The sequence below is a fragment of the Rhinopithecus roxellana genome, chromosome 12 (genome assembly GCF_007565055.1).
Source record: "Rhinopithecus roxellana isolate Shanxi Qingling chromosome 12, ASM756505v1, whole genome shotgun sequence".
NCBI lineage: Eukaryota > Metazoa > Chordata > Mammalia > Primates > Cercopithecidae > Rhinopithecus > Rhinopithecus roxellana.
The window spans coordinates 43259235-43278670 of NC_044560.1; the positions used below are offsets into that span (position 1 = coordinate 43259235).

General features: G+C 36.1%; 1 protein-coding gene across 3 annotated transcripts in view; it reads right to left on the reverse strand.

Moving 5' to 3' along the window:
* The window catches only part of LEPR (leptin receptor), a 210144-nt gene that overhangs the window by 40608 nt on the left and 150100 nt on the right, over nucleotides 1-19436 (reverse strand). For all 3 annotated transcript variants that reach the window (XM_030942609.1, XM_010365835.2, XM_010365837.2), the window contains one exon: nucleotides 1792-2000. In XM_030942609.1, the coding sequence (XP_030798469.1) occupies nucleotides 1792-2000 (209 nt within the window). The remainder of the gene's footprint in view (nucleotides 1-1791; nucleotides 2001-19436) is intronic.

Consider the following 19436-nt stretch of genomic DNA (forward strand, 5'->3'; position numbering starts at 1 on the left):
TTCCTAGGTTTCCAACAGACATCTCAAATACAATGTGTCCAAAATAGAGCTCTTGATTTCTGTACACACACCTAATCTTCCCTGAGTTTCCGTATCTCAGCATCTGGTGTCACTGTTCATCTAGATGCCCAGGTCTAAATTTAAGAGTTATCTTTGATTACCCTCTGTCCTTCACACTCTACAACTCCAACCACTAGACAGTCCAGTCAGCACCATCTCCCAAACAGATCCAAACCAAAACAGTTCTTTACTTCTCCACCCTGGCCTACTATATGCTCTGGACCAGGTAACTCTGACCTCATCCCTTAATACTCTCATACCTCATTCACTCCTAGCACAAAAGTCTTCTGTTTTGTTCCTCAAATTACCAAGTTCATTTTATCTTAGGGATTTTGTGAATATTGTTCTTCCTGCTTGGAGCACCTTTTGCTCTGGATTTTTGCATGGATATCTCTTCTTTATTCAGCTCAAATGCTATGTCCTAAAGGAGATCTTCTTTGATCTACATAGTAGAAATAATAGTCCCTGACACTCCATCACACCAGTTTTATTGTTTTCATGGAACATATAATTTGGGGATATTATCATATGTGTTCAAATAGAAGGAAAGATTTTTTTCCCCAAAATTATCTCCGCATAAAGACAAAATTAAGAAAGTTTTCAAGTTCTTAAAAATTCCATAGCACTTTCCCTTAACTACTTCATTTTGAAAAACAACGCAACTCAAAGTTGACTCTAAATGCTACTAAAAAATCATCAGGCAGAATTAGTTTTGAAAAGAAAAGAAAATGATATTGAATAAAGATTTTGTAATTTTTTTCTCTATGGTATAACTTCATGATTGAATTGCTTGTATGCCATTGTAACTATGTTGTGGAGAGCACAACGATATCACTAGAGGACAAATTATTTGAAAGTCTTAATGTTAAAATATGATGTCATACACAGTTTCAAAAAGTGCTGTATCTCGAGTAACTTAGAAAGAAGTAAAGCCTGAGTTGTATGTAAAATTGTATCAGATACTTGGAAAAGTGGCTCTAGTGATGTCAAAACCAATGGTGCAAAATCAGACATAAAGAGTTTGCATACAACTGTTTCAGGAAATATAAGTGGAGAAAAACTGCTAAATTATACAAAATTAAATGAAATTAATAAATTAAATACATAGCACTAACATTTGCCTGTATTATTCACATTTATAATTGTATATTTAAATTGATAAAAAGAGATTTGGGGGATCTTTGCACAAAGAAAACAGAGTGTTGTCTATTATTTGAAGTTTTCTGTAATCATGTTTGTACAGTAAATTACTTATTTACTCTTTTATCATTGTCTCTGCCTACTATTGTTTGTCCCTGCTCTCTGAGGTAGGAACCATGTCTAATTTCCCACTCTTTTTCCAGCTCCTAGAACAGTCTCTGACAAACATAAGCCTCTAAGAAATATTTATTGAAGGAATAAATTCAGGTAAGAAACATGCTTCTAATTATTTTTAAAAATAGTTATCCGAGTTGTGAAAAAGTGATATCCAATCAATACATATCCATTACATAGATCCAAGATTTAAAGAAAACAGTTTCCAAAACAGAATTTAAGTGACAATGGCCGAGATATACATACTATTGTTAAATCATTCTAGAAGCCACTCTTCATACCCCCAGTACTACATCTACCATCATTACAGTGTTAAGCAAAGTGAGATAAGCTAGCAAATATTTTTGTAAGCAATTTTTAACCTTTATATATGACTGATGTTTAGACCTATTATCATCATTTTAGTGCATAACTTACCCATATTTATGGGCTGAACTGACATTAGAGGTGACTGGAAAATTATTCCACCAGATGTGATTTTCAAACACATAAGGAGAGTGTTGCTGAGTTTGGCTGTTGGCACAGGCACAAGACATTCACAACATTCATGAACACTGCAATTGCAATGAACCATCTGAAAACTGCCTTTTTGGGGAACCAGAGGTGAATCTTCTGACACTTCCGGCCTATATTGAAAAATAAGAGCTAAATATTAACACAGATATGAAAATACTGGATAAGCTCTTAAAGCAGGATACTAAATACAAATTGAAGTAAACTATTTGAGACACCCAGCTTAAAGGGTATCTGGAAAAAAAAGATACCCTACATTAGAAAAACAAAGAGAAAGATTACAGCAGGTTAATCATCAGGAATAACATAAGCAAAAAGATAGTGAAGCAAAAGTGAAGTACTAAAATAAAAGAAAAACTGCAATCCTAAAATCCTACACCCAGCAAAAACAGCTTTCAAAATAATGATGAAATAAAGACTTTTTTTTCAGATATACCAAAGCAAAAAGAATTCATCACCATCAGACTTACACTATAAAAAATGCTAAAGGAAATCCATCAGGCAAAAAAAAAAAAAAAAAAAAAAGACAGCAGATAGAAATATGGTTTCACACAAAGAAATGAAATTTAACTAAAATGATAAATACTTATTGATTGTTTAAAGCAAAAATAATAGCTCAGTTGGTGTGGGGTTTACAACATATGTAAAAGTAAAATGTATGGCATTAGTACCAAGCTTGGTAGGGGAGAAATTTGTGATGTTCTTACATGAAGTGGTATGATATCACTTAGAGATATACTATCACTTGGACTATAATAAATTGGAGACAAATATTATAAATGCTAAAGCAACCACTAAAATAATAAAACAAGAAAATATGATTAATAAGCAACACAGGATATTAAGTAGAATCATTTAAAAAGTCAAAAAGAAGGCATAAAAAGAGGAAAAGGGGAACAAATAATAAAATAAGATAAGAAAAGAAATAAAAAGATTTAATCCTAAACATATCAATTATCACACTAAATGCAAACAGCCTAAACATCCCATTTAGAAGGCAAAGATTATCAGACTGGATTAAAAAGACCCAATTATAAACAACCTACAAGAAATCAATTTTAACTATAAACACAAATAAAATGAAATGAATGGGAAAAGATATACCATTATAAGATTAGTCAAAAGAAAGTTGTAATGGTTATATTAATGTCAGAGAAAGTACATTTTAAAGCAGTGAATATTCCATGGGATAAAGATGATCATTTCATAATGAAAAAGGAATCAATTCACCAAGAGGACACAACAATCCAAAACATTTATGTACCCAATAACAGAGTTTCAAAATACATGAAGCAAAAGATTGACAGAACCTTAAGGAGAAATAGACTAATCCACAATTACTGATTAATTTCAATTCATCATTGATGTAACATTCTCCATTGATATAACAAGTAGACAGAAATTAGTAAAGACAAAAATGTGAACAACACATCAACTGACTTGACCTAATAGACATTTCGAGAACACTCCATGCAACAATAGCAGAATGCACATTTTTTTCAAAAGCATTTACCAAGGAAGACCATATTCTGGGCCATAAACATCACACACTGGGGCCTATTACAGGGAGGGGGAAAGGGGAGGGATTGCATTGAGAGTTATACCTGATGTAAATGACGAGTTGATGGGTGCTGACCAGTTGATGGGTGCAGCACACCAACATGGCACAAGTATACATATGTAACAAACCTGCACGTTATGCACATGTACCCTAGAACTTAAAGTATAATAATAAAAAAAAAACTCAATAAATTTTAAAGGATCCCAGTCACACGAAAATAGGATTAATAACAGAAATCAATAACAGATACATATTTAGAAAGGCCCTAAATAGTTCGAAACTGAACACACTTCTAAATAATTCCTGGGTCGCTCAAAAAACATATCAAAAAAAATTAGGATTTTTTAAGTACATGAAAATTAAAATACAACATATTCTTTAAGGTAGGATATTGTTTACAGCAATAATTCCAGGGAAATGTGTTTAACACTAAATATAGGCACTGCCTATATGAGAAAAAAAGTAAGGTCTCAAATCAATGACTTCAGCTTCCATTTTAACAAACTAGGAGAAAAAAAGAGCAAATTAAACCAAGGTTTAAAATAGATGAGAAATCATAAATATCAAATCAGAATATAATGAAATAAAATACAGAAAAATAATACACAAAGATCAAGAAAGCCAAAAGCTGGTTAAAAGATTTTAAAACATGAAAGAAGCTTTAGCCAGACTGTATTAGTCCATTCTTATTATGCTGCTATCAAGAAACACCCAAGACTGGGTAATTTATAAACGGAAGGTTATAAATTTAATTGATTCACAGTTCCGCAGGGCTGAGGAGGCCTCAGGAAACTTACAATACACGCAAACATGATGGCAGCAAGGAGAAGTACAGAGTGAAGGGGGGTAAAAGCCCCTTATAAAACCACCAGCTCTCGTGAGAACTCACTCACTATTGTGGAGGTAACCACATAATAGTGAAGAACAGTGTGGAGGTAACCACTTCCATGATTACCTCCTACTGGGCTCCTCCCATGACACATGGGGATTATGGGAACTACAATTCAAGATGAGATTTGGGTGGGAACACAGCCAAACCATATCACAGACTGACCAGGAAAAACCACAGAAGTCACAAATTAACAATATAAAAAATGAAAGCACAATATTGCTACATAGTCTACAGATATTAAAAGGATAATAAGAAAATATGATTAATTTTATGACATTGAATTTATATTGGATAACTGATGAAACAGAAATTATTTTAAAATACCATTTACAATAACATCAGAAATAGAAACACTTTGGAATGTATTTGACAAAAGATGTTTAGGATTTGTACAGTGAAAACTACGAAATGCTGTTGACAGAAATTATTAAGACCTAATTAAAATGAGAGATGTACTGTGCTTATGGGTCAGAAGACTCAATATTGCTAATATGCCAACTCTCCTTAAATTTATCTATAGATTTAATGCAATGCTACTCACAATCTCAACAGGCTATTTTATACAAATTGACAAGATGAATCTAAAAATTCATATAGAAATGCAGAGAATCTAGAATAGCCAAAACAACTTTGAAACTGAAGAACATATTTTGAAGAATAACAATACCTAACTTCAACATGTATTATAAAGCTGCAATAATCCGGCCAATGAAGTATTCATGTAAAAACAAAAAAAGTAAATGAATGGACCAGAATAGAGTCTAGAATAGACTAACACTCACAAGGACAACTGATTTTCTACAAAGGCACAAAAGCAATTCTGTGGAAAAAGGATAATCTTTCTGACAAATTGTGCTGGAAAAATGGAATACCTATACGCAATAAAATAAAAGAACTTTAATCCATACCTCGCATCAGATAAATTAATTCCAAATGGATCATAAATCTAAATGTAAAACCTAAAGCTATGAAACTTCTAGAAGAAAACATGAGTAAAAAATTTTGTGACCTTCGGTTAATTAAAAATTTCTTACATATGACACAAAAAGCATGATCCATAAAAGAACAAATTGATAAATTGGACTTTATCAAAATTGAAAACTTGTTTTTTGAGAAGCACTATGAAAGATAACAAAAAGACAAAGCATACACAGAGAACATATTTGCCAATCATCTATCTGATAAAAGATTTGTATCTATAAGGTATATGCAACACTCAAAACTGAATAATAATAATACAAACAACCCAGTTAAAAAGATAGGCAAAATGTTACACAGTCACTTCACCATATAAATCATAGTTATGGTAGATAAGCACATGACGAGATGCTCATCATCATTAGTCATTCAAGAAACACAAACTAAAATCACAATGAGATATCACTATCCACATACTAGAATGGTTAAAATATTAAAAAGAAAAGACTAACTATACCAAGTATTGGTGAAGATCTGAAGGAACTGGAACTCTTACACTGCTGGTGGGAATGAAAAATGATACAATTTTGGAAAATAGTTTAGCACTTTCTTAAGTTGTTAAACATACACCTACCATATGATGTGCCCATTCCATGTCCAGACATTTATCCAAGAGACATGAAAACATACTTCAATTCTAACACTTGTGGCAACTTCATTTGTAATAGTCAAAAACTATAAACAATTCAAATGCCTATCAACAGGTGAATGGATGAACAAATTGCAATATAACCATTTAGTGTAATGCTATTCAGCAATCAAAATGAATGAAATGGTGATATAAACAACATTAATGAATCTCAAGATAATCATGTATATGAAAGCACGACAAAGTACTGTATGATTGCATTTATATAAAGTTCTTTAAAAATGCTAGAGTAATAGTAGGTTATAGTGCTAGAAATCAGATCAGTCATTCCCTGGGGACAGAGGTGGGGTGGGAGAAGGAAGTACCACAGGTAGGAGCATGAGGGTGGGATACAAAGAGCAGGAAGAAATTTTCTAATTGATGATATATTCATTTTCCTTATTATACTGATGGTTTTATGAGTGATTTCTCATATTAATATCTGCCAAATGTATAACTGAAATATGTACAGCTTATTCTATATCAATTATACCTCAATAAAATATTTACAAAAAGAAAGAAAATCTAGGAAAATTTTTGTAAGCAATACTTTGCCTATCATTTTAAACCTTCAAATAAGCAAGTTAATCTTAAAAATATAATTATAAGTAGCTGGGTAGGGTTACCAAACACAGGGCATAAAAAATAATAGTATGCAACCAAGAACAGAAAGTTGTTATTTCTTGCTTAATAGATTTTTTATAAATCTGCTTCATCCTTTAGGGAGTCTAAGTCTTGGCGTAAATGAAATGACTATAGAATAAGAGCAGTGGGGAAAAGACTGAGGAGTAACAGTGCGTCTGACTACCATCTCACCTGTGCTGCCCCATTCTTTCCACTAATATCTGCTACCTCCTACCGAAACCACACTCTGTTTTTCAGAAAACCTGGGGATAGGGAGATAGTGCATGATCACTGCCTTCAGAAATCTTGCAGTCCCTGTAGAGGGAAAACACTGATATAATAACTTAAAAATCAGTATGGAAAAGTGTTGATTTAGAAGCTACAATAAACTAGCATATACATGAGCATCCAGATATAAAAAACATGAAAAATACACCCTAATCTTCCTACGCATATCCCACTAATATTAAATGTTTTGAATTATGATATAGTTTCAAGTTTCCTGAGATATAATTTATTATTACTTTAGTACTAAAAAAAAATCAACCATGAAACAACATTTGCAGGACTTTAATGTGCCAAGAAATTTACTCGGAACTGTATAAGGGATATTAGTGTCAAAAGCACAATAAATTAACACTGAGATCTAAAATCAAGTACTTGTGTTTGCTTATTGGCCATGAGATCATGGACAAGTAAATTTATATTTGTGAGTCTCAGTTTCCTTAATCAATAAAACCAAGATAATCCCTGAACCATCTGTGTTTACAAGGATGTGAATATCAAAGACAAGAATTACATAAAAGTATGTTCGAAAACTGTAAAATGCTATCCACCCTAAAATATTGTTTTGAATTAGAGATAGCCTGATGTAGCACTTTCAATTTTATCTAAATCTTTAAGCAAAGCAAATGAAATGTAATTTTTAAAAATATCAAGCCAGGCCTTTTATGCGTTTTTCACATATTAAAATAAAAGCTTTTACAAAAAGGGTGTGAACAAATTGAATAAATTGTGGTGTTTTATGTCAGAAACATGCTTGCAAGGCATTATGCTTTGGCTGAAAAACTTCAGAATTTAAAAGTAAGAATATTTGCCTAAGTTGAGCACAAAACAACACATATACTCTCCACTAACATTTTAAATGATAGAAAATTTTAGTCATATTTTAAGACAAAAAGAAAAGGTAGAATCACATCATCTTACTTTAGATGGTCTTGCCAATGCCATCGTTTTCTAAATACACTGAATATTTGTAAAAAAGGGCTAATTTAAAATCAGATTAACTCTGTGGTTTCCTTATCACTTCACTGATGTATTTTCTATTTATTCAATCTCTTTTTCATTTTGTTAATAATTGTAATATACATGCAAAACATCATATAGAGTATATATCCTTAATAATGACTATATAGTATCTACATTATAAAATGTGTATTATAGTAATTCATTGTTTGTTTGCTGGTTTTTAAAAAAGCTTTCTGTAACCACGTCAACAGCTAATCCCATCATGACACTATCAGAATCAATCTAAAACTAATTTCAAAATGTTCTAAGCTTGGGATCAGCAAACTCTGGCCCACAGGCCAAATCCAGCCATCTGCCTGTTTTTGTACAGCCTGTGAGCTAAGAATGGTTACTTACATTTTCAATTAAAAAACAAAGACTGGGGGGGCGGAGCAAGATGGCCGAATAGGAACCACTCCAGACTCCAACTCCCAGCGCGAGCGACACAGAAGACCGGTGATTTCTGCATTTTCAACTGAGGTACTGGGGTCATCTCACTAGGGAGTGCCGGACAATCGGTGCTGGTCAGCTGCTGCAGCCTGACCAGCGAGAGCTGAAGCAGGGCGAGGCATCGCCTCACCTGGAAGCGCAAGGGGGAAAGGGATCCGTTTTCCTAGCCAGGGGAACTGAGACACACAACACCTGGAAAATCGGGTAACTCCCACCCCAATACTGCGCTGTAAGCATACAGGCATTCCAGGAGAATATATCCCACACCTGGCCGGGAGGGTCCCACGCCCACGAAGCCTCCCTCACTGCTAACACAGCAGTCTGCCGCGATCTATCCGCAAGGCAGCAGCGAGGCTGGGGGAGGGGCGCCCGCCATTGCTGAGGCTTAAGTAGGTAAACAAAGCCGCTGGGAAGCTCGAACTGGGTGGAGCTCACAGCAGCTCAAGGAAGCCTGCCTGTCTCTGTAGTCTCCACCTCTGGGGACAGCGCACAGCTGAAGACCAACAGGGGAAGTAGCGGGAGCCGGTGCAGACGCGAACGACTCTGTCTGACAGCTTTGGGGAGAGCCGCAGATCTCCCAACGCGGAGGTTGAGATCTGAGAACGGACAGACTGCCTGCTCAGGTGTGTCCCTGACCCCTGAGTAGCCTAGCTGGGAGAAATCCCCCACTAGGGGCAGTCTGACACCCCACACCTCACAGGGTGGAGTACACCCCTGAGAGGACACTTCCAAAGGAAGAATCAGACAGGTACACTCGCTGTTCAGCAATATTCTATCTTCGGCAACCTCTGCTGCTGATACCCAGGCAAACAGGGTCTGGAGTGGACCTCAAGCAATCTCCAACAGACCAACAGAGAGTCCTTCTGACTGTCAGAAGGAAAACTATCAAACAGGAAGGACACCTATACCAAAACCCCATCAGTTCGTCACCACCATCAAAGACCAGAGACAGATAAAACCACAAAGATGGGGAAGAAGCAGGGCAGAAAAGCTGGAAATTCAAAATATAAGAGCGCATCTCCCCCTGCAAAGGAGCGCAGCCCATCACCAGCAACGGATCAAAGCTGGTCAGAGAATGACTTGGACGAGAGGAGAGAAGAAGGCTTCAGTCCATCAAACTTATCAGAGCTAAAGGAGGAATTACGTACCCAGCGCAAAGAAACTAAAAATCTTGAAAAAAGAGTGGAAGAATTGACAGCTAGACTAATTAATGCAGAGAAGATCATAAACGAAATGACAGAGATGAAAACCATGACACGAGAAATACGTGACAAATGCACAAGCTTCAGTAACCGACTCGATCAACTGGAAGAAAGAGTATCAGCGATTGAAGATCAAATGAATGAAATGAAGCGAGAAGAGAAACCAAAAGAAAAAAGAAGAAAAAGAAATGAGCAAAGCCTGCAAGAAGTATGGGATTACGTAAAAAGACCAAATCTACGTCTGATTGGGGTGCCTGAAAGTGAGGGGGAAAATGGAACCAAGTTGGAAAACACTCTTCAGGATATCATCCAGGAGAACTTCCCCAACCTAGTAGGGCAGGCCAACATTCAAATTCAGGAAATACAGAGAACGCCACAAAGATACTCCTCCAGAAGAGCAACTCCAAGACACATAATTGCCAGATTCACCAAAGTTGAAATGAAGGAAAAAATCTTAAGGGCAGCCAGAGAGAAAGGTCGGGTCACCCACAAAGGGAAGCCCATCAGACTAACAGCAGATCTCTCGGCAGAAACTCTACAAGCCAGAAGAGAGTGGGGGCCAATATTCAACGTTCTTAAAGAAAAGAATTTTAAACCCAGAATTTCATATCCAGCCAAACTAAGTTTCATAAGTGAAGGAGAAATAAAATCCTTTACAGATAAGCAAATGCTTAGAGATTTTGTCACCACCAGGCCTGCCTTACAAGAGACCCTGAAGGAAGCCCTAAACATGGAAAGGAACAACCGGTACCAGCCATCGCAAAAACTTGGCAAAATGTAAAGACCATCGAGGCTAGGAAGAAACTGCATCAACTAACGAGCAAAATAACCAGTTAATATCATAATGGCAGGATCAAGTTCACACATAACAATATTAACCTTAAATGTTAATGGACTAAATGCTCCAATTAAAAGACACAGACTGGCAAACTGGATAAAGAGTCAAGACCCATCAGTCTGCTGTATTCAGGAGACCCATCTCACATGCAGAGACATACATAGGCTCAAAATAAAGGGATGGAGGAAGATCTACCAAGCAAATGGAGAACAAAAAAAAGCAGGGGTTGCAATCCTAGTCTCTGATAAAACAGACTTTAAACCATCAAAGATCAAAAGAGACAAAGAAGGCCATTACATAATGGTAAAGGGATCAATTCAACAGGAAGAGCTAACTCTCCTAAATATATATGCACCCAATACAGGAGCACCCAGATTCATAAAGCAAGTCCTTAGAGACTTACAAAGAGACTTAGACTCCCATACAATAATAATGGGAGACTTCAACACTCCGCTGTCAACATTAGACAGATCAACGAGACAGAAAGTTAACAAGGATATCCAGGAATTGAACTCATCTCTGCACCAAGCGGACCTAATAGACATCTATAGAACTCTCCACCCCAAATCAACAGAATATACATTCTTCTCAGCACCACATCGCACTTATTCCAAAATTGACCACATAATTGGAAGTAAAGTACTCCTCAGCAAATGTAAAAGAACAGAAATTATAACAAACTGTCTCTCAGACCACAGTGCAATCAAACTAGAACTCAGGACTAAGAAACTCAATCAAAACCGCTCAACTACATGGAAACTGAACAACCTGCTCCTGAATGACTACTGGGTACATAACGAAATGAAAGCGGAAATAAAGATGTTCTTCGAAACCAATGAGAACAAAGATACAACATACCAGAATCTCTGGGACACATTTAAAGCAGTGTGTAGAGGGAAATTTATAGCACTAAATGCCCACAAGAGAAAGCAGGAAAGATCTAAAATGGACACTCTAACATCACAATTAAAAGAACTAGAGAGGCAAGAGCAATCACATTCAAAAGCTAGCAGAAGGCAAGAAATAACTAAGATCAGAGCAGAACTGAAGGAGATAGAGACACAAAAAACCCTCCAAAAAATCAATGAATCCAGGAGTTGGTTTTTTGAAAAGATCAACAAAATTGACAGACCGCTAGCAAGGCTAATAAAGAAAAAAAGAGAGAGGAATCAAATAGATGCAATAAAAAATGATAAAGGGGATATCACCACTGACCCCACAGAAATACAAACTACCATCAGAGAATACTATAAACGCCTCTACGCAAATCAACTAGAAAATCTAGAAGAAATGGATAATTTCCTGGACACTTACACTCTCCCAAGGCTAAACCAGGAAGAAGTTGAATCCCTGAATAGACCAATAGCAGGCTCTGAAATTGAGGCAACAATTAATAGCCTACCCACCAAAAAAAGTCCAGGACCAGATGGATTCACAGCTGAATTCTACCAGAGGTACAAGGAGGAGCTGGTACCATTCCTTCTGAAACTATTCCAATCAATAGAAAAAGAGGGAATCCTCCCTAACTCATTTTATGAGGCCAACATCATCCTGATACCAAAGCCTGGCAGAGACACAACAAAAAAAGAGAATTTTAGACCAATATCCCTGATGAACATTGATGCAAAAATTCTCAATAAAATACTGGCAAACCGGATTCAGCAGCACATCAAAAAGCTTATCCACCATGATCAAGTGGGCTTCATCCCTGGGATGCAAGGCTGGTTCAACATTCGCAAATCAATAAACGTAATCCAGCATATAAACAGAACCAAAGACAAGAACCACATGATTGTCTCAATAGATGCAGAAAAGGCTTTTGACAAAATTCAACAGCCCTTCATGCTAAAAACGCTCAATAAATTCGGTATTGATGGAACATACCTCAAAATAATAAGAGCTATTTATGACAAACCCACAGCTAATATCATACTGAATGGGCAAAAACTGGAAAAATTCCCTTTGAAAACTGGCACAAGACAGGGATGCCCTCTCTCACCACTCCTATTCAACATAGTCTTGGAAGTTCTGGCTAGAGCAGTCAGGCAAGAGAAAGAAATCAAGGGTATCCAGTTAGGAAAAGAAGAAGTCAAATTGTCCCTGTTTGCAGATGACATGATTGTATATTTAGAAAACCCCATTGTCTCAGCCCAAAATCTCCTTAAGCTGATAAGCAACTTCAGCAAAGTCTCAGGATACAAAATCAATGTGCAAAAATCACAAGCATTCTTATACACCAGTAACAGACAAGCAGAGAGCCAAATCAGGAATGAACTTCCATTCACAATTGCTTCAAAGGGAATAAAATACCTAGGAATCCAGCTTACAAGGGATGTAAAGGACCTCTTCAAGGAGAACTACAAACCACTGCTCAGTGAAATCAAAGAGGACACAAACAAATGGAAGAACATACCATGCTCATGGATAGGAAGAATCAATATCGTGAAAATGGCCATACTGCCCAAGGTTATTTATAGATTCAATGCCATCCCCATCAAGCTACCAATGACTTTCTTCACAGAATTGGAAAAAACTGCTTTAAAGTTCATATGGAACCAAAAAAGAGCCCGCATTGCCAAGACAATCCTAAGTCAAAAGGACAAAGCTGGAGGCGTCACGCTACCTGACTTCAAACTATACTACAAGGCTACAGTAACCAAAACAGCATGGTACTGGTACCAAAACAGAGATATAGACCAATGGAACAGAACAGAGTCCTCAGAAATAATACCGCACATCTACAGCCATCTGATCTTTGACAAACCTGAGAGAAACAAGAAATGGGGAAAGGATTCCCTATTTAATAAATGGTGCTGGGAAAATTGGCTAGCCATAAGTAGAAAGCTGAAACTGGATCCTTTCCTTACCCCTTATACGAAGATTAATTCAAGATGGATTAGAGACTTAAATGTTAGACCTAATACCATAAAAACCCTAGAAGAAAATCTAGGTAGTACCATTCAGGACATAGGCATGGGCAAGGACTTCATGTCTAAAACACCAAAAGCAACGGCAGCAAAAGCCAAAATTGACAAATGGGATCTAATTAAACTAAAGAGCTTTTGCACAGCAAAAGAAACTACCATCAGAGTGAACAGGCAACCTACAGAATGGGAGAAAATTTTTGCAACCTACTCATCTGACAAAGGGCTAATATCCAGAATCTACAAAGAACTCAAACAAATATACGAGAAAAAAACAAACAACCCCATCAAAAAGTGGGGAAAGGATATGAACAGACATTTCTCAAAAGAAGATATTCATACAGCCAACAGACACATGAAAAAATGCTCATCATCACTCGCCATCAGAGAAATGCAAATCAAAACCACAATGAGATACCATCTCACACCAGTTAGAATGGCAATCATTAAGAAGTCAGGAAACAACAGGTGTTGGAGAGGATGTGGAGAAATAGGAACACTTTTACACTGTTGGTGGGATTGTAAACTAGTTCAACCATTATGGAAAACAGTATGGCAATTCCTCAAGGATCTAGAACTAGATGTACCATATGACCCAGCCATCCCACTACTGGGTATATACCCAAAGGATTATAAATTAGTCTACTACAAAGACACATGTACACGTATGTTTATTGCGGCACTATTCACAATAGCAAAGACTTGGAATCAACCCAAATGTCCATCTGTGACAGACTGGATTAAGAAAATGTGGCACATATACACCATGGAATACTATGCAGCCATAAAAAAGGATGAGTTTGCGTCCTTTGTAGGGACATGGATGCAGCTGGAAACCATCATTCTTAGCAAACTATCACAAGAAGAGAAAACCAAACACCGCATGTTCTCACTCATAGGTGGGAACTGAACAATGAGATCACTTGGACTCGGGAAGGGGAACATCACACACTGGGGTCTATCATGGGGAGGGGGGAGGGGGGAGGAGGGAGGGATTGCATTGGGGAGTTATACATGATATAAATGATGAATTGATGGGTGCTGACGAGTTGATGGGTGCAGCACACCAACATGGCATAAGTATACATATGTAACAAACCTGCACGTTATGCACATGTACCCTAGAACTTAAAGTATAATAAAAAAAAAAAAAAAAAAAAAAAAAAAAAAAAAAAAAAAAAAAAAAAAAAAACAAAGACTGTTTCATGATACATGAAAATTATATGAAATTCAAATTTCAGTGCCCATAAGTGTAGTAACATTAATTCAATTTACATACTAACTATGATTGCATTTCTATAAGCACAGAGTTGAATAGCTGTGACCGAGACAGTATGGTCCACAAACCCCAAAATGTTTACTATTTGGCCCTTTAAGAAAAAGAAAATTTTGCCTCCCCAGGTATAAGCCAAAAGTATTTTGTACTCTCTACTGGTGGGTATTTGATGGGCAAAGGACACAAAAATAGAGAAAACACATTAAATATATCATCAAATTTCATTATTACAATTTACATGAAACACCTTTAGGAATATCATCTAATCTAATTTTTCAAAGCACCCTTTGAGGGAACTAACATCATCTACTTTACAGGTAAAAAAAAAAACTGAGATTTGGAGAGAATGCAGACCCGGAACTCAACTGCAGTCTTGTGCATCATGTTCAGTGTTCATTTCATTCCACCCAACATGCCTTATTATCACAAGATAAATTTTACTGTTACCATCGCCATTTTATTTAGAGATTAATAAAGACCATAGTAACCATGACTAAAAAATAATTATAACCTGAATCATGTTAATATTTTTATAAATGGAAATATTAGAGAATTATATAATTACTTCAAATGATTCTTTAAGGAAAAACATTAGATATTTCCTGGATTTGTGAGAGGAGTTTCCCAAGTTTATGTGGGACCCGGAATCCACCAACCTGGTTACATGCCAAAGTCAGTATAAGAATTTAAGAACTCTGTTTTTATTACTATCAAAAGAAACTCTAACAAATTTGATAATTTTTAAGTATGGGGATAAAAGGATCATCAAATTTTAAAAGTAACAGGAGATATACTTGGCTTAAAACAAGCAAACATTAAGAATTTCTGGAATTCTTGAAAATTTTTAAATGCAACAAAACATTTTATGCCTTACCAGCATACATATGCATATACAAACTCAGTGCCACTATTTATTTAATACCTCTACATGTAAATAAACTTTACTTGAAAGTGAAAATAGTATGAAAACAGTTGTCAAATGAATTTAAAATTTTGTGTCTTTACCATTTTTGACTTTTTGGTAACATTTTTACTCAAAAGGTAAAGATATAACTCTTTAGTATTGAAATTTCATTTTTGGTAGCCATACGTGGTTTAGAAAGAAAGCACATTCTGTCCTCTGACTTTTGGTCCAATTTTTCTTCCAGAAAGTACAAAAATATTAAAACTTCTCCAAGCAAATTCTATGCTAAATTATTACAGGAATAGCACCAAATTGGTACCACCTAATTTCCTGATTGTAACGTGAACTGACTGACAGCAAAACAGTGAACAAACCAATGAAGTGAAATTAGAAAGTTTACTATTAGCTTTGTAAATCATTTAAACAAGTCACTTATTTTAAATTTCAGATTGGTAATCTATAAAAACATTACCTCAAAATTTTCCCTTGCCAATCCCAAATAATTTGAGACTAAGTTATTGTCCCAGACTAGACTCATCATAAAAATCACCTGGAGAACTTGTGAAAAAATAGATTCCTAGACCCCATGAGGAATTCAGAAGGTCCAGAGCTAAGCAATCTATGTTCTGAATAAATGCAAGCAATCTAGTTCCACCACAGACCTATTGAATGCCAAGTAAGAAGTGCTGACCTAGATAAATCTTATCAAGGAGGGAAGTTTAAGAAGCATTTTGTAAAATGTAAAGCACTCTTCAGATGTAAGATATTACCAAATAAACGGAAAATCAACAAAGATAAGAGAAAGTGGGGAAAAAAAGAAGAATGCAAACTGAAACAAACAGGACATTAATGTCTATCAAGTCAATAATATAACCACCTGAAGGGAAAGGGAAGACTTATCCTATTTAACTTTGGAACGTAATATTTGACCATGTACCCATTAGCCTTAGTAAAGGCAAAATGAGTGTAAACAATATTGTACTCCAGTTAGTACGCTTGTTTTTGTTTTTCACAGCAGTATGGGTTAGCAATTCTAAAACTGTTTTGTGTGTATTCTAGCACTGAGCAAATAAGTAATACATTGTGGGAAAGGGAAGTCAGGTTTCTCACTGCTGGAGAAGAAAGTTACAAAACAGAAAGAAAGAAAAGAAGTTTAGAATGGACCCTTCGGTTTTGACCTAGAATGGGATATATTAGTATGAATACACACCCTTTAATATATGTACATACAGAGAGATACAGGTATATAGATTTGTGTATATTATGTACACACATTGTGTATATATTGTGTGCACTAACTAGCTCTGCACACAGAGAGGGCTATAAACAGTAACAATGAACAACTATACTCCAGACACTGGTTTGTAAACACCATTCTTCAATAAAAGGAACCATGGCTCCTTGGAGAAATGGTTGATTCCAGTGTTATATCAGGAAAAGTATAAGATCAACCTGGTACATCTTATACTGCTAGAAAGAAAGTCCTCAAAAAACAAAAATGATGGGGGATATATCAAAAGTACACAGGAGCCAGCTTGAATGGGCTCTCACTGGCCAAATAGGGGACAATTTCAGTAATAAAATGAATGACATAACATTATAGCCCACAAACTAAAATACGAATCCATGAGTCCATCCTGATAGAAAGGAAAGAAGGGAACAAGAATGAAAAGTGCATCACTTACAGAGCCTAGCACTATGGGCTGCACACACTAAATACTTTTTTTATTGAATAACATTATTCTAAATGCCCAAATTAATATTTAGCATTTTTGTTTACAAAAAAAAAATGCATTTTGCATCTTAAAAATGTCACTGGGTTCTTTTTTACATCTTCAATTTCTTTTCTCATTATATTCATATTTTCCTTTACATTCTTGAGCATGTAGAGCATATTAATAATGATAGCTGTCTTTGTCTACCAATTCTATCATCTCTGTCATTTCTGGGTCTGTTTCTATTGACTATTTTTTTCTTTTTCTCTTGGTTATGGGTCACATTTTCTTATCTTTTCATATATCTAGCACTTGTCTACTGGCTGCCAGACATTGTGAATATTTCATTTTTGAATATTATATTATTTTGCCTTGAAGAGTGCTGGATTTTGTTCTGAAAGTCAGTTATGTTATTTCAGCACTAATTTGAATCTTTTAGGGCACCCTGTAAGCATTTTGGGGAAGAGTATAGTGTAGCTTTGACTCTAAGGCTAATTTGGTCCCACCTTTAAAGTATAGCTCTTGTGGGGTTCCTATGAAATGTTACTGATACGCATCAAGGTCTCTCCAATCTGGTTTATGGGAACTTGAACAATTCCCAGACCTGTATGACTTCTGTGAATTGTTGAGCTTATAGCTCCCTGATAACTGTTCTCTTACTAGAAGTTTTTCTTACCCAACATTATGGCCAGATTGATATCCAGCCAAAGAGTTAAAGTGGCCCCACTGTAAGTTTTTGTGTATGCCCCTGCTTTCAAAGTACTCTGCCCCATGAACTTGAGCCCCTTACACTCTCTGAACTCTCGTCGCTGCAAGATTGTAGGGCTCAGCTTGAGTTCCTCAGCCCTCTGCCATGTTCTGGGAATTTTCTCAGGAAGCCTAAGTACTAGTAGGACTCATTTTGTTTCCTTGTCTTAGGAATCACAGTTCTGTCTGCCTTTGTCCAATGTCTGAAAATAATTATTTCCTATGTTTTTTTTTTTTTCAGTTTTCTAGTTGTTTATGACAGGAGAGTAATCCCAGACCCTTTTATTCCCTCATGGCCAGAGTCACTTGTTGATTTTTTTATTAACTTTTGAAGACGTAATGTATTCATACAGTTCAAAACTTTGTTTTCTTTAAAAGAAGTAGCAAAAACAAACAACCCCATCAAAAAGTGGGCAAAGGATATGAACAGACATTTCTCAAAAGAAGACATTCATACAGCCAACAGACACATGAAAAAATGCTCATCATCACTGGCCATCAGAGAAATGCAAATCAAAACCACAATGAGATACCATCTCACACCAGTTAGAATGGCAATCATTAAAAAGTCAAGAAACAACAGGTGCTAGAGAGGATGTGGAGAAATAGGAACACTTTTACACTGTTGGTGGGATTATAAACTAGTTCAACTATTATGGAAAAGAGTATGGCAATTCCTCAAGGATCTAGAACTAGATGTTCCATATGACCCAGCCATCCCACTACTGGGTATATACCCAAAGGATTATAAATCATGCTGCTATAAAGACACATGCACACGTATGTTTATTGCGGCACTATTCACAATAGCAAAGACTTGGAATCAACCCAAATGTCCATCTGTGACAGGCTGGATTAAGAAAATGTGGCACATATACACCATGGAATACTATGCAGCCATAAAAAAGGATGAGTTTGCATCCTTTATAGGGACATGGATGCAGCTGGAAACCATCATTCTTAGCAAACTATCACAAGAACAGAAAACCAAACACCGCATGTTCTCACTCATAGGTGGGAACTGAACAATGAGATCACTTGGACTCGGGAAGGGGAACATCACACACCGGGGCCTATCATGGGGAGGGGGGAGGGGGGAGGGATTGCATTGGGAGTTATACCTGATATAAATGACGAATTGATGGGTGCTGACGAGTTGATGGGTGCAGCACACCAACATGGCACAAGTATACATATGTAACAAACCTGCACGTTGTGCACATGTACCCTAGAACTTAAAGTATATATATAAAAAAAAAAGAAGTAGTGAAATGGGGTGGTTACTTGACAGAAATGTGTAATAGAGAAAATTTATTTTTTAAATGGGAGTTATTGTATCATGTCTATTAGCTGAGAGAGTAACATGATGGTGCAGAAAATAGAGGATAATGGCAAGAAAGTCCTTGAGTTGACAATAAGAGATAGGACTCAGAACACATGACAAAGCATTCACCTTAGATCAGAACTCAAAGAATTTATTCACAATAAAAGTAGAGAGGAAAATTGCATGGGCAGTGATATAG